Genomic DNA, 14,277 nt, shown 5'->3' with positions numbered 1-14,277 from the left:
GGAATTATCTTTTTTTTATTTTTATTTTTTTAGAGGGGGGGGAGAGAGAGAGAGAGAGAGTTTTTAATATTTATTTTTTTAGTTTTGGGCGGACACAACATCTTTGTTTGTATGTGGTGCTGAGGATCGAACCCGGGCCGCACGCATGCCAGGCGAGCGCGCTACCGCTGAGCCACATCCCCAGCCCATAAGTGGAATTATTTTTAAGTTTTATTTTCAAGTTGTTGATAATGCGTGTGCATGTGCACCATACTATATTGGTAGTTTAACGCAGGGGCACTTTACTGCTGAGCTACATACTCAACCTCTTTTTTTTTTTTTTTTTTCTGTTTTTAATTTTGAGACAGAGTCTCACTAAGTTGCTTAGGGCTTCACTAAGTTGCTGAGACTAAAAAAAGTTGAACTTGCAATCCTCCTGCCTCAGCCCCTCATCTTGCGGGATTATAGGCATGCACCACCATGCCCAGCCCCAGTTCTCCCTCCCCCCTCCCCTCTCTCCCTTTCTTTCTTCCTTTCTTTCTTTCTAACTCAGGGGTACCCAATCACTGAGCCATATCCCCAGCCTTTATTGTATTTTATTTAGAGATAGGGTCTCACTGAGTTTCTTAGGACCTGGCTAAATTGCTGAGACCGGCTTTGAACTCATGATCCTCCTACCTTAATCTCCCAAGCTGCTGGGATTATATGTGTGTGCCACCGCACCTGTCTAGTTTCTCTATTTCTTTAAGATCACTTACCTTTTTTTTCGATAGTGTCTAACCTACTCTTTATTTCTTAAGGTGTATTTTTCATCTTGGATCTTTTGTTGTCCATTTCTAGAAATTTAGTTTTGGTCTTTTCTTTCATGTCTCTGCCTGATTCTGGACACATGGAGCGTAGTCACAGTGCGTGTTTCAGCATCCTTGTCTGCTGCTTCTGACAGCTGTCATTATGTCTTAGTTTTGATGGATCTTCCCCTTCTTGTTGTGGAATTACGCACGCCTGGTTTGTTGCTAAATATTGTGAGGCTAACCTTGCTGGATCCTAGACATTTTTACATTTCTTTAAATACTCTAGAGCTCGGTGTTGGAGTGCAGCTTTATCACTGGGAGTGACTTTGATTCTTCAGGTTTTGCTTTTACGTGTCGTAATTCAGGACCCAAAGGGTATTTAGCCTTGGGCTGATTGCCCCACCAAGCCTGGACCTCTCTGTGTCTTCTCTCAGTGCTTTATGCCTCTTGACGTATTTTAGTGTGGCTGGGTACAGTAGGCACTGGGTGGGGCCCTGTATGTGGTCCCAGGGTTGTTCTTGTTAATCCTTCCAGTGGTTCTTTTTGGATGGTGGCACCCTGATTAGACTCATGGGTTCTCCCTACAGGGCAGAGCTCTGGGATTCTGGTGTGTATCCTGATATTTGGTTCTCATATTTGGTTCTGGATGCTCTGTCCTTCTGTTTACCCTGGACTCTCCACCACCTCTGCTCAGGGAGTCCCCTTGATCTGTGGCCTAGAAATTCCCAGACAGTGGGCATGGGCACCATGCAGCACCCTCAACCTTTTCCTGTGTCTCAGTCCTCACCACATGTGGCTCCAGCCACTGCTGTCTATGTTTTGTACTGGTTGTCTCCTTGTGTTGGGAGAGGGTCTACCTACGCTAACAGTGGCAGTGCTTTCCTAGCCCCAGGGCACCATGAGGGCTGGTTCTGGCCCTCCTGAGGGCTCACTCTGCCAGTTCTGTGAGGTCCTCATTGCAGTCCTGGTGGTGGTGGTACATGGAGCCGAGCCAAGCCAGGGTTCCCCAGTCCCCCTCTGGTGCACTTCCTTGGCCAACAGTGAGTCCCATTTGCTCTACTAGCTTGCGTTCTCCACCTGGCTGAGAAGAATGCTGTATAAGGTGAGGGAGGACCCTGAGCCTGTGCCAGGGTGCAGGGAAACTTGGCCTGAGCTTGGCTGTGCATGTCCTACTCTCCTCACTGCCTGCCTCCTGCTGCTGTGTGTGCTGGAAGGTGACGACTCCAGTTTCCTACCCAGTCATTTTGGGTGGCTGTGTTTCCACAGTGCCCTGCAGGGAGTGCTGTGACATCCAGGTGACTTGCCTCCTGAGCAGTGGTCATCATTACCAACTTCCTACTATGTGCCAGACTTTAATTGCTTGTTGTATTGTGATATCTGACCCTTTCTTCTCCCTTCAAGTGCAGCTTCTAGGCACCATACTCCTAAAAATCTTAGAGGTGCCACTTATGGTCGCAGTTTAGTCCTTAGCCCTTTTCTAGACTTTTCTGTGCTTGCCCATTGCTTGCAATGTTGTTTAGTGCCAGGAGCCCTCAGGTGTGCTGTCACCTGTCAGGATACATGTGGGGGTGACTCCTGCAGCTTTCTACTTGCAAGCCATGTTGTGAAAGTGTGCTGTGCACACAGGGACATGCTTGTTAGGTGGACTCCTGGAAGTGGGTGTGCAGGTCAAGTGCATATGCTTTATTTTGATGGAGGGTGTGAAGTTGCTAGCTGTAGAGGTCATTGTGTGTGCGGAGTAGTGTGAGGTATGTACCTGCATTCACCAAGTGAGCCAGCTGGCACACACCTCAGTGTTACTCATCCCAAAAAGATGCTAACATTCTCATCAGAGTGAGAATGGTCAGGCATGGTGGCACATGCCTGTAATCCCAGTGGCTCAGGAGGCTGAGGCAGGAAGATCCTAAGTTTAAAGCCAGCCTTGGCAACTTAGTGAGGCCCTAAGCAGCTCAGCGAGACCCTGTCTCCAAAAAAATATAAAAGAGGGCTGGGGATATGGCTCAGTGATAAGTGCCCCTGGGTTCAATCGCCAGTAGTTAAAAAAAAAAAAAAGTAAGATTGACTTTGGATTTCTTTTCCAGTTGTTTAAATTTGTTTTCGTTTTTATTTTTTTGGTGTCTATGTCCTTTGCAGTGTTTCTTTATTGAATCAGTGGGATTTTTTTCTTTTTCTTTTTTTGTGGTACTAGGGATTGAGCCTAGGGGTGCTCTGACACTGAGCTACATCCTCAGCCAGCACCTACATTTTGAGTTGCAGCCCTTTTTATGTGACAGGGTTTCACTGTGTTGCTGCATCAATGTTCTGTTTTTTAATTAATATGAAGGTACTTATTTTATCAGTCATCATTTTTGTGTCTCCTGCTATGAAGCTTGGTTGGTTTCTTTCTGCACATCCTAAGATTTGCTTTCTTTGGGGCTGGGGTTGTGGCTCAGCGCTAGAGGGCTAGCCTTGCATGTGAGATCCTCGGCACCACATAAAAACAAATAAAAGGGGGCTGGGGATGTGGCTCAACCGCCAGGTTTGATCCTCAGCACCACATACAAACAAAGATGTTGTTTCTGCCGAAAACTAAAAAAAAAAAAAAAAAAAATTAAAATTCTCTCTCTCTCTCTCTCTCTCTCTCTCTCTCTCTCTCTCTCTTTTTAAAAAAAAATAAAAGAAAAATAAGGGCTTGTGTCCAACTACAACTAAAAAATAAATATTAAAAAAAAAAAAAAAAGATTTGCTTTCCTGAAGCAGGAGTTCTTTTCTGATGTTGGTCTACCCGGTAGAAGGCTCTGTGATTGGTTGCCCCTGGCCCCTGGGTGTTCTGTCACACCCCCTATGCACCTGGCTCCCTGCCAGTCATATTTGCCTGGCTGGGTCAAAACATTTCCTTCTTTTGCCTTGAGTTCCAGCCCAACAAATACAGTTATTTTGAACTTGTCTTTCACTCTTCCTACTTTGAAAGTTTCCTTAGTATAGGAAACCTATAGCCACTGAATGGCCTAATATAATTACTTGTGCATAGTAAGTGCTCACTTAAAGTTCATTGCATGGATGGGTATGCTTGCATTCAGTCACTTCAGTATTTATTTTTTATTCTAATTAGTTGCTCATGGCATTTGAATGCATCTTTTTTTTTTTTTTTTAAGAGAGAGTGAGAGAGGAGAGAGAGAGAGAATTTTTAATATTTATTTTTTTTTTAGTTCTCGGAGGACACAACATCTTTGTTGGTATGTGGTGCTGAGGATCGAACCCAGGCTGCACGCATGCCAGGCGAGCGCGCTACCGCTTGAGCCACATCCCCAGCCCCTTGAATGCATCTTGACACATTGTACATACATGAAGTGTAACTTCTCATTTGTCTGGTTGTACATGATATAGAGTTACACAGATGCATGTAATCATATATGCACACAGGGTAATAATTTCCGATTCATTCTACTATCATTCCTACCCCCACACCTCATTCAGTATTTATTGTATGGTAGGTGGCAAGGACAGCTGCTTAGGAAACAGGGCAGACGTGGTGTTTAGTCAGAGCCCTGAGCTACGCCTTGTGACACCACCGCCCAGCAATAACGTGCTCCTTTTCAGGCGATTTGACTTCAAAATTCAAAAAACAGAATTTCTGTGTCTTTTTCAGGATGCTGAGGAGTGTGACAGGGCAGGGAGTGTGGCCACCTGCCAGGCAGTCATGCGAGCTGTGATTGGAATCGGGATCGAGGAAGAAGATCGGAAGCACACCTGGATGGAAGACGCTGACAGTGTGAGTGTGGCCTGCAGGTGTTTGTACAAGACCTGGAGCCTCTGAGAGTGACATCAGGCCCTAGGACTAGTAGGAGTTCTAAAAGTCTTTTTGACATTCTCATCGTAAATGTAGTTGCAGTTGAACGGAAGGATTTCCTGTGAACCTGAATTTCTGTGAAGAGCGTTTTTGTGTGTATAGGTGGGAGGCACTGGGGATTGAACCCAAGGGCCCTCTACCATTGAGCAACATCCCCAGCCCTTTTTATTTTGGGATAGGGTTTTATTGATTTGCTGCCTGGCCTGGAATTTGCATCCACCTGCCTCAGACTCCTGAGTTACTGGGATCACAGGTGAAGAGCTAATGAGGCTAAGTGGCTAAGGAGCCCAGTGTGTCATCTAGTGTCACACAGCAGGTGGCAGCATGTTGGCTGCAGTGCCCTTAGCTGACTACCTCAGTGACATCTGGTGCTTCCCGTTCCCTGGTTTCTGCTGCATGTTTCATTTCAGAACATTCCAGATACAGAGTTTTGCCTCCTTTGGGATTATTTTCCTCAGAACAAGTTTCCAGGAGAAAGATCATAGGGCCAAATTGATAAGCGTGTTTAAGGCCAGCCTTAGCGAGACCCTGTCTCAGAATAAAATAAAAAGTGGTAGAGCATCCCTGGGTTTAATTCTCAGTAGTACCAAAAAAAAAAGTATAAAGTTTTAATACAGACATGGCCCTCTGTTTTTAGCTTTTCATTCGGAAATAATAATATCAGATGTACTTTAATGTTGCAGAACTGCAAAGAGTTCTCCTCAGCACTGTGGCACAGCACAGCATGTGTGCTGTTGCCTACCCTATAGACCTGGCTCATATCTCACCAGGCAAAAGAAAGAAGCAACTATGTTCTGCTTAGAACTGTTCAGGGCCATGTGCTCAGGCCAGTCTGGACCAGGCCTGGTCTGTCTGTGTGTTTCAAGTCTGAATCTTGATTACAGGCTGCAGTGTCGTAGGTCCTTCTTTGACCTGGGTCTCTGCACTATTTGCTCATGGCTGGGTTGAGATCCTGTGCCTGGCCCTTGTGGTCACTGACCAGCTGGTTCAGGGGATGGCGCCAGGTCTCTCCTCTCTATGGGTGCTCTTTTTTCCTTTGGGACTAGTAAGCATTTGTGAGGAGAAACCTTGAGACTATGTGAATACCCTGTTCTCCCCAGAGAACCATTATTTTCAGGATCTGATAATGGCGATTTTGGCCAAATCATTTGTTTCTATGTAGTGTTTGCCAGATAATCAATTTGGCTAGGTGTGGGTTGGCAGGAGAGGACAGTTCTGGGGATTGAATTCAGGGTGACTCTTCCACTGAGCTATACCCCCTACTTCTTTAAAACACATTTTTATCTCAAGAGTGTCTAAGTTGCCCAGGCTGACCTGGAACTTGAGATCCTCCTGCCTTAGCTTCCCCAGTTGCTGGGATCACAGGTGTGTGCCACAGCCCAGGCAAATAATTGGTTTCCTAAATACTGTTTGTTGTACATGTTGTGAGCTGCTGCTATGTAGTCACGGAGAGCAGCTTCCCACACTTTGCTATATGAGTGCTTATCCCTTTCCATCTGGGCAGGCTGAGGACTTCTCCCCAGCCTGTGGGGTCATGCTCCAAGGCCAGCATCTCTGAAGCCTGTGAGCCTGTAGTTTCAGGTCCCAGTGTGGCATGACCCAGAGCACAGGCACTGGCTTGTTGACCTGCATATGGGAGTTGAAACCTAGGTTAGTGGTGATGGTCTTTCAGAAGATTTTTATCATGTTGGAGCTGTGGTTGCAGGTCAGTGATAGGGCGTGTGCATGTACCAAGCATTGCCTTTGATCCCAGCACCAAATAAATAAATAAATAAAGACTAATTTAACCCAGGCACAGTGCCTGTAATCAAAGTGACCCAGGAGGCTGAGGCAGGAGGATTGCAAGTTTCAAGGCTGGCAGTAATTTAGTGCCTAAATAAATTAGAAAGGCCTGGGGGTGTAGTTTAGTGGTTAAGCATCCCTACGTTCAAAAAAAGACTAATTTAACAAACTTTTGTAGTCTCTGTATTGAGTGAAAATTCCTTGGTTAAATGAAAGAATCCAGTACCTGGTGTCCAGCCCTCTTTATTCTGGACATAGAGTCATAATGCTTTCCCCCTTTGTCCTTCTCCTTATGGCTTTTGACCACTTCATAGGCCCTTGGTGGATGTCACTGCAGGTGATGCCTATCTTGACTAGAGTAAGTACAGTTACTTTTCAACACTGTGATGTAAGAGTCAGAACTGAAGTTTCTCTTGTACTAGAAGTAGGGAGTGTTCTCTAGTGTCCTCCCCACCCTGGGACTGGCCCATCCACCCCAAGACCCTGGACACCTAATTGATCCTATGGGGTGTCCCAGCCATTCTGCAGACAGTTGTAAGATCAGACAAGGAGCCGGGCACAGTGGCACATGCCTGTAATCCCAGTGGCTGGAGAGGCTGAGTCAGGAGGATCACGAATTCAAAGCCAGCCTTAGCAGTGGTGAGTGAGGTACTAAGCAATTCAGTGAGACCCTGTCTCTAAATAAAACACAAAATAGGGCTGGGGATGTGGCTCACTTGTTGAGTGCTCCTGATTTCAATTCCCGGTACCTCCCACACTCCCTCCCCGCCAAGATCAGACAAGGTGGTGGAGGATCTGAAAGCCTTGTCACTGGCCCCATCTGCTTTGGACAGAAGTCACAGGGGAGACAGGGGAGACAGGCTTGCTCTGTCCATGTCTGACACAGCATGCAAGGCAGGTCTCCCTGATTTCTGTGGTGGTTGAGTCAGAGGGAGACTCCATGACAGAGGAGGTCACACCTGCTCCTTGTCCCCTCCCATTTCCACACACTGAGTGTCCTTTCTCTGGAAGGGCAGCTGTCCATCTGGGAAGGGATCTTGTATGACCAGGTACCTCCCCTGTGGCATTTTGGCATTCATGGATGAAAAACTTTGTACTTGTCCCTTCTCCCTTGTGGCCTTTTACTCACCTCCATATTTTAATCCCTTCTTGGTACAAGGGTACCTTGGATGTCTGCATGGTGTGGAAGGCAGTGATTTCTCTTGGGGATGGTTCCCGTGGTCCTGTGTGCAGTTGCTAGAGGACAGATGTCTGTGCCTGTGCAATGAGTCTGGTTGTCACGGCCACAGCGGCAGATCCATTCAGCTGGCTCCTGGGTACTCTGTCACTGCAGGTGATGGCTAGGCTCTCACTCAGTTCTGTTGTTTGATTCTACCCAAGAAAGAAAACCTCCTGAGCGTGGGAATACCTGGAAGCAGGCTGCACAGTGGTTCTGTTGGAGTGGGGGCTTTCCTTCCTCTTCCCTCTCATCGTTGTCTTCAGGTTTTCAGTGTCACTTTTATAAAGGAAAATATTTACCTTAATCTTAAAAAAGGAAACTATTGCTGGCGATGTGCAGCTATGGCACGTGCATGTGCCACATGGTGACTGGTGCCCTCATAGGCAGCTCCCAGCTGGCTTCAGCGCTCGTGCCCATCTCTGCTGTCCCTCTCAGATCACAGTTCTGACTAGATGGCCTGCTGTGGACTTTCTAGCAGATGTCATCTAGAATCTGGAGAATCATGGAGGCTGGGCAGGCGTCAGCACCCTCATGTCCATCTCTCTTTTCTAGTGTGTGGCCCACAATGCCCTGGAGTGCGCACGGGCCATCTACGCCTACGCCCTGCAAGTATTCCCCAGCAAAAAGAGCGTATGGCTGCGAGCTGCATACTTCGAGAAAAACCATGGCACCAGGTACGAGGTGATCCACCTGCCCCTGCCACTGACTGAACCCCTGGCTCCTCTCTGTATGGCACTGGAGACCCATGAGTGCTTCCTTTTGGGTGAGGGGCCTGATGGGGGTGGTGTGTGTGATGAGGACAGGAGCTTTATGGTCCTTGGGACTTTGCAGTTGGACTGATCTTTATAGTTCCATCTGAAATAGGATCATAGAGTTGAGAAACCAAGGCTTGGAGGAGGCTTGTCCTGAGGTGCTGTCTGGAAGCTGAAGCCAGCACAGTTGGTGCAGCTGTGTCTTGTCCACGCAGGCTGTTTTCACTTAAGCTGTGCTGGCTCTGGGTTTGGGCTGGTTTGTGCTCAGAGGAGGTCCTTGACAATTTTCTTTAATTGTACTCTTCAATTAAAAAAACCTTTTGGGTCTGCCTTATTGCCTGGAAGTGCTGATTAAATTAGGCATCACAGTTTCTTGTTTTAAATGGGTAGTGCTCCGGGGCATCAGGCTCATGTCCCCAGGGACCCTCCGTCCATCCCTTCCTGGGGCCTCTGCCCTGTGCTGGGTGGGTTGTGCTTGGCTGGCTCAGTGAGGTTGCAGTGCGAGGGCTCAGCCCTTGTTTCTTTTCTATTTTGGCATTGTTGAGTGTCAGTCTCTTCAGGGCCCTTTCCTATACTGCTGGAGCTCCCTCCCAGCACTGCCAGCTGTTTTGGTGTTTCAGAGTTAACCCCTTCAGGGCCATGGGACATTTTGAAATGATCCTGATGACTCACATTGTAGGTCACCTGGGCAGGGTAGTTGTGGGCTGAGACCTCTTGGCCCCCATGGCCTGAGCATACACAGCTGCCCGCTTGGTGCTCAGGTGCACTTGGTCCTCCAGGCCCACTGCCCCAAGGCCGAGGTGCTGTGGCTTATGGAGCCAAGTCCAATGGGCTTCAGGGGCTTTTTCCAGGGTGTCCAATCAGAAGGATGGGAGGGCAGTGATGCTGGGGTAGGAGTTCTAGTGGGGCATGGCCTTGCCCTCAAGCCTCACAGTGTGGCTTTGTATGTTTACTGTAACCTGCTGCTGAACCCCGCAGAGGTCATTGGTGAAGGGGATGTGACCCAGAGGCAGTAGACCAAGGAGAGGTACTCAGTGCTAGAAGAGTTCTTGTTCAGGAGTCACCTAAAAATCACTTTTTTGTAATAAGGCCAGAAGAGTAGACTCTTGTCAGTGGATCTGGTGCGTCCTCCTGTTCGAGGTGAAAGGCCTTCCCTGTCACCTGACAGGGAGTTATCGCTGCCTCCAGGCCACACACTGTAAAAGGCCCTGCTGTTCAAACAATGCATGCTTTGTGGAACCCTCTTCAGTAGTTGGATTTAGAACCTTTATGGAGAGGAAAGATTTCCCCACACTCTCCCCGTTGTAAACTCTGGTAAATCATTTATAGTGCCGAACTTTGGAGTAGTAACTGTCTTTTTGCTGCCTGTGCTGTGTCTGTGAGTGCCTGTGAGCTCTGGTTTATGGCCCTGGCTCTGGTGATCCTGATCTCTATCTTTCAGGGAGTCTCTGGAGGCGCTCCTGCAGAGAGCCGTGGCCCACTGCCCCAAGGCCGAGGTACTGTGGCTTATGGGCGCCAAGTCCAAATGGCTGGCAGGGGATGTGCCTGCAGCGCGGAGCATCTTGGCCTTGGCCTTTCAGGTATGTGAGGGGTCACCTGTGTGGCAGACCCCAACCTCTATGCTGGCTGGTGCCTGAGTACTTCCCATGGACGTGTTTTGGGATGGATATGCCATGATCTGGATGCCCTGAGGGGCCCTGTGAGCGTGAAGCTCAGCTGGGAAACTCTTACCTCCTGTCCCTATTACTCAGTGTGACCACAGGTTGATGTTTCAGATCCTAGAACACAGGGTCACATGTGGGCTCCGTGGAAGCCCCAAGGCCCCATCTGAGGGGAAGCCTGTTGAAATTTCTGCTCTTGCCAGTCTGACCATCCAGCTACCGTGTGGTGTGCAGTATTTTTAAGTATGTTTTTATTTTTGTTGTCATGTATAACATCCTAGTGACAAGAGGGTATTAGATGGTTTTACAGCACACTTCTTAGTAAACCATGGAGTACCATGAAAATGCCATGCACTCTTGCAGCCCAGGCTGCCACCAAAAAGTGTGTCCTTTCACCAGAGGGCCTGGCTGGGTTAATACTTATCCCAGCTGCCTCCTGGAGAGAACGCAAAAGAGGCAGTGTCCTCCCTACCACCTGGTGACTGCTGCCCATCACCTCACACTGTTGCATGCCAGAAGCCCCAAGGTGGCTTTCCTTGCCTGTCTTGGGGGCTGCTTATCAGGTGTGACTTGACTCTTGCTGGTTAGACTTTGTCTGGCTACCAGCTCTAAGGACACATCGAAGTCACTGTTTGCATGTCCATTAGACTCTGGATTGTTGGGGGGCCCTCTCCACGCAACTCAAGGCACCCTGCACCTCTGTCTGCTCACGTGAACACACTGGGGCAACAGAAAGAAGGAAAAGTAAGGTCATGTGTAGTGAGTTCACACATGCAGAATGTGAGTGACCCACTCAAGAGTGTGAGAGGGCTGTGAAGGATTCAGGTGGATCCTGGATGTGCCTCTGAAGCCTTTAGCATTGCTTCAGTGCTGTGGGGCCTTCCTCTGCACAGAATAAAGGTGGAACATGTGTTTTCAGGTGAGCTCAGGTTCTTGCCTGGAGTCTACTGTCCTTGCCTTGCCTGGGAAGGGCTTGGACCTACCAGTCCTGCAGCAGAGCAAGGCCTGGCCGTGTCCCAGGCTGTCTTTAATTATGTGTGCACCAGCCCTGCCACTGGTTCTGAACCCATCTTGACGTGCTGTGCTTGCCCCATAGGCCAACCCCAATAGTGAGGAGATCTGGCTGGCGGCTGTGAAGCTGGAGTCTGAGAACAACGAGTATGAGCGGGCCCGCAGGCTGTTGGCCAAGGCGCGGAGCAGTGCACCTACGGCCCGTGTGCGTAGTGGTGGGCAGGCAGAGTGGGGCCGTTGGGATGCTGCATGTGCAGGCATGGACCTGGCACCTGGCTTGCATGTCAGTGAAGAGGGAGAGGAGGAGAGCCCAGGCTGCAGCCCAGTCCCGTGTAGCTTTGCTTCTTAACCCCCCTGCTGTGAATCAGCTTACAAGGCACATCACATCCCTCAGGATAGATATAGGGGGATGAGCCACACTGTGCAGCGAGTGTCCCGGAGTGCCTTCACTGTGACTCACACATGTCTGCTCACAGGTGTTCATGAAGTCTGTGAAGCTGGAGTGGGTGCTAGGGAACATTGCAGCTGCCCAGGAGCTCTGTGAGGAAGCCCTGAAGCACTACGAGGACTTCCCCAAGCTGTGGATGATGAAAGGGCAGATCGAGGAGCAGGGAGAGCTGATGGAGAAGGCTCGGGAGGCCTACAACCAGGGGGTGAGCCTCTGCTGGGACACCTGAGCTGCAGCTGGCCTGCCTCATGGAGCCAGCACCTGACACTGGCTGTCGCCCCCACCTCCAGGGAGAATTGGAGGGCTGGTGGTCAGTGACTCACTCAGGCCCCTGTTGGTGGAATTGTAGGCTCAGGACTGAGCACTGGTCCCTGCTCTGAATTTAGTGCTTTTACCTCTGCAGAGCTGCACACCCTGTGCCCAGGACCTGTGGGGTGCAGTGCACAGAACATGTAGTACATGTGCCCCCGTGTGCATAACACAACCACAAATGTAGAACACATGCTCTGAACACACCTGTACATCTCCCACACACCCCATACACGTGTATGTCTGTAACCCCTCAGCATGTCTATAAACCCTCGGGGAGCATGAGGTGCCATCTCTGGACACAGCTCTGAGGTTCTGTCAGGTGGAGCACGCCTCTGCTATTTTGCAGTCCTTCCCGGACACTGTCTGAGCGTCTCTCTTGCTTGGTTTGTTGGCCACAGTTGAAAAAGTGCCCTCATTCCACACCCCTGTGGCTCTTGCTCTCCCGGCTGGAGGAAAAGATTGGGCAGCTGACCAGAGCTCGGGCCATTTTGGAGAAGTCTCGCCTGAAGAACCCAAAAAATCCTGGGCTGTGGTGAGTGTTGGCTGTTGACCAGCTTGCCCTTTAGAGGGCTGTCCTCACAGTGGGCCTAGACAGCAGGACCCGCCTGTGGGTGGTTTGATGCTGTTTAACGTGCTCTGATAGAGGGTGCCCAGGGAGCCAGGGGTTAGTGATGGGCTGGGGAGTGGAGCTGAGCAAGCACACTGCACAGAAGAGGGGGCACAGGCAAGGGTTTGCCAGGGGAAGGGTGGTGTCCTGTCTGTAGAGCTGCAGGGCTCTGTTCAGTGTGAGAAACCTGAAAGGACCCGGGGTGGGCACACACTCCCTAGTCTTTGTCCTGTCCTGCATCTTCACTTCATCTGGAGCAGTGGGAATCCAGGGCTCTGCAGGGACATCCGCCTCTTGTGGATGAGCTCTGCCCTGCAGCTGCTGCTGTTCCTGAGCCTCCAGGGGCCAGCAAGGGTTGGTGCTGCAGGTAGATGGGGCTTGGATGTCCCTGGGCTTGTCTCTTCAGGTTGGAGTCTGTGCGGCTGGAGTACCGAGCAGGGCTGAAGAACATTGCCAACACACTCATGGCCAAGGCGCTGCAGGAGTGCCCCAGTTCTGGTAAGGGGCTCCTGGCTGGCTCTCGGGGCCTGTATATGGCTTATTTTGTTCAAGTTTCTCTGGACTTGGTAATTAAGATGTTTGGACTGAATTCCCAGTCTCAACATGGAAGAGTTTGATTTCATGTTCTGAAGTGCTGCCATTTATTTTTCTTTCAAGATTTAACTTACTGTTGGGTGCGGTGGTTCATGCCTGTGATCCCAGAGACTCAGGAGCTGAGACAGGAGGATCACAAGTTTGAGTCTCAAAACAATCAAAAGGGCTAGGACTCAGTGGTAGAGCACCCCTGGGTTCAAGCAAAAAAGATTTTAATTTTTATCATTTTACTCCAAGCATATAAGGAATACATATACGGCATAAAGAAATTTGGAGCTGGGTCTGGTAGCACATGCCTGTCATCACAGCAGCCTAGGAGGCTGCAACAGGAGGATTGAAAATTCAGAGCCAGCCTGGGCTACTTAGTGAGGGCCTAAGGACTTAGCAAGACCCTGTTTGAAAAAATAAAAAAAGGGCTAGGGTGTGGCTTAGCAGTAAAGTATCCCTGGGTTCAATCCCCAGTACCAAAAAAAAAAAATTGGAGCTAAAAGGAGAAACTAGAAATCACCTCCAGGTCCACTAGTCTAATCAGGAATCCCTACTCTTACTTGTTTGTAGGATTACAGCCTCTATGATGGTATACAACTAAAGTCATACTGGGTATTGAGTTTTACCTTTTTCAATTTTTTCTTTTTCTGGTGATGATGCTGGAATCAGACTCGGGGTCTAGCACATGCTAGGCAAATGCTCTACCACTGAGCTACACCCCAACCACTTTGTAATTTTAAGATAGAGTCTCCTAAGTTGCTGAGGCTGGCCTAAAATTTGTGATCCTCCTGCCTCAGCCTCCAAGTAGCTGGGATTATAGGCATACGCCACTGCTCCTGGCCTGTTTTACCTTTATAAAGCTGAAAGTTTTGTGAGAATTTTTGGTTCTTGTTGAACGTTCAAGAATGCAAATTTCAGTAACATACCCTCAGTTCTTGGTCATTTGTTGGATGCTTAGGTCATCTTTAGTTTTTGTTGTTGTTATTTTTCCCTTGTGGTACTGGGAACCGACCCTAGGGGTGCTCTACCACTGGGCTCCATCCTAGCCCTTTTTGTTTTGAGATAGGGTCTTGCTGAGTAGCTCAGGATGGCCTGGAATGTGCACCCTCCTGTCTTGGCGTGCATGTCACTAGGATTGCATGCTGTGCCATTGTGCCTGGCTTGACCCCCATTTTCCTATGTGAATTTTTTTTTTTAAGTTTTTTAATTTTAACGTTTTTAGTTGTAATTGAACTCAATACCTTTATTTTATTTATTTACTTTTTATGTGGCTCTGAGGATCAAACCCAGCGTCTTGCACATGC

At 48.9% G+C, this 14,277-nt stretch overlaps 1 protein-coding gene across 1 annotated transcript in view; it reads left to right on the top strand.

Annotated features, from left to right (window-relative positions):
* The window catches only part of PRPF6 (pre-mRNA processing factor 6), a 46,866-nt gene that overhangs the window by 28,962 nt on the left and 3,627 nt on the right, over nt 1-14,277 (top strand). The window contains exons 12-18 of the mRNA XM_081289688.1: nt 4,399-4,521; nt 8,153-8,274; nt 9,794-9,932; nt 11,110-11,229; nt 11,501-11,677; nt 12,183-12,316; nt 12,798-12,889. Coding sequence (XP_081145814.1) covers nt 4,399-4,521; nt 8,153-8,274; nt 9,794-9,932; nt 11,110-11,229; nt 11,501-11,677; nt 12,183-12,316; nt 12,798-12,889 — 907 coding nt within the window. The remainder of the gene's footprint in view (nt 1-4,398; nt 4,522-8,152; nt 8,275-9,793; nt 9,933-11,109; nt 11,230-11,500; nt 11,678-12,182; nt 12,317-12,797; nt 12,890-14,277) is intronic.

Source organism: Spermophilus citellus, assembly GCF_964194105.1.
Source record: "Spermophilus citellus genome assembly, chromosome: 4".
Lineage (NCBI taxonomy): Eukaryota > Metazoa > Chordata > Mammalia > Rodentia > Sciuridae > Spermophilus > Spermophilus citellus.
The sequence above is the reverse complement of the archived record's forward strand: the minus strand, read 5'-3'. Positions and strand labels throughout refer to the sequence as shown.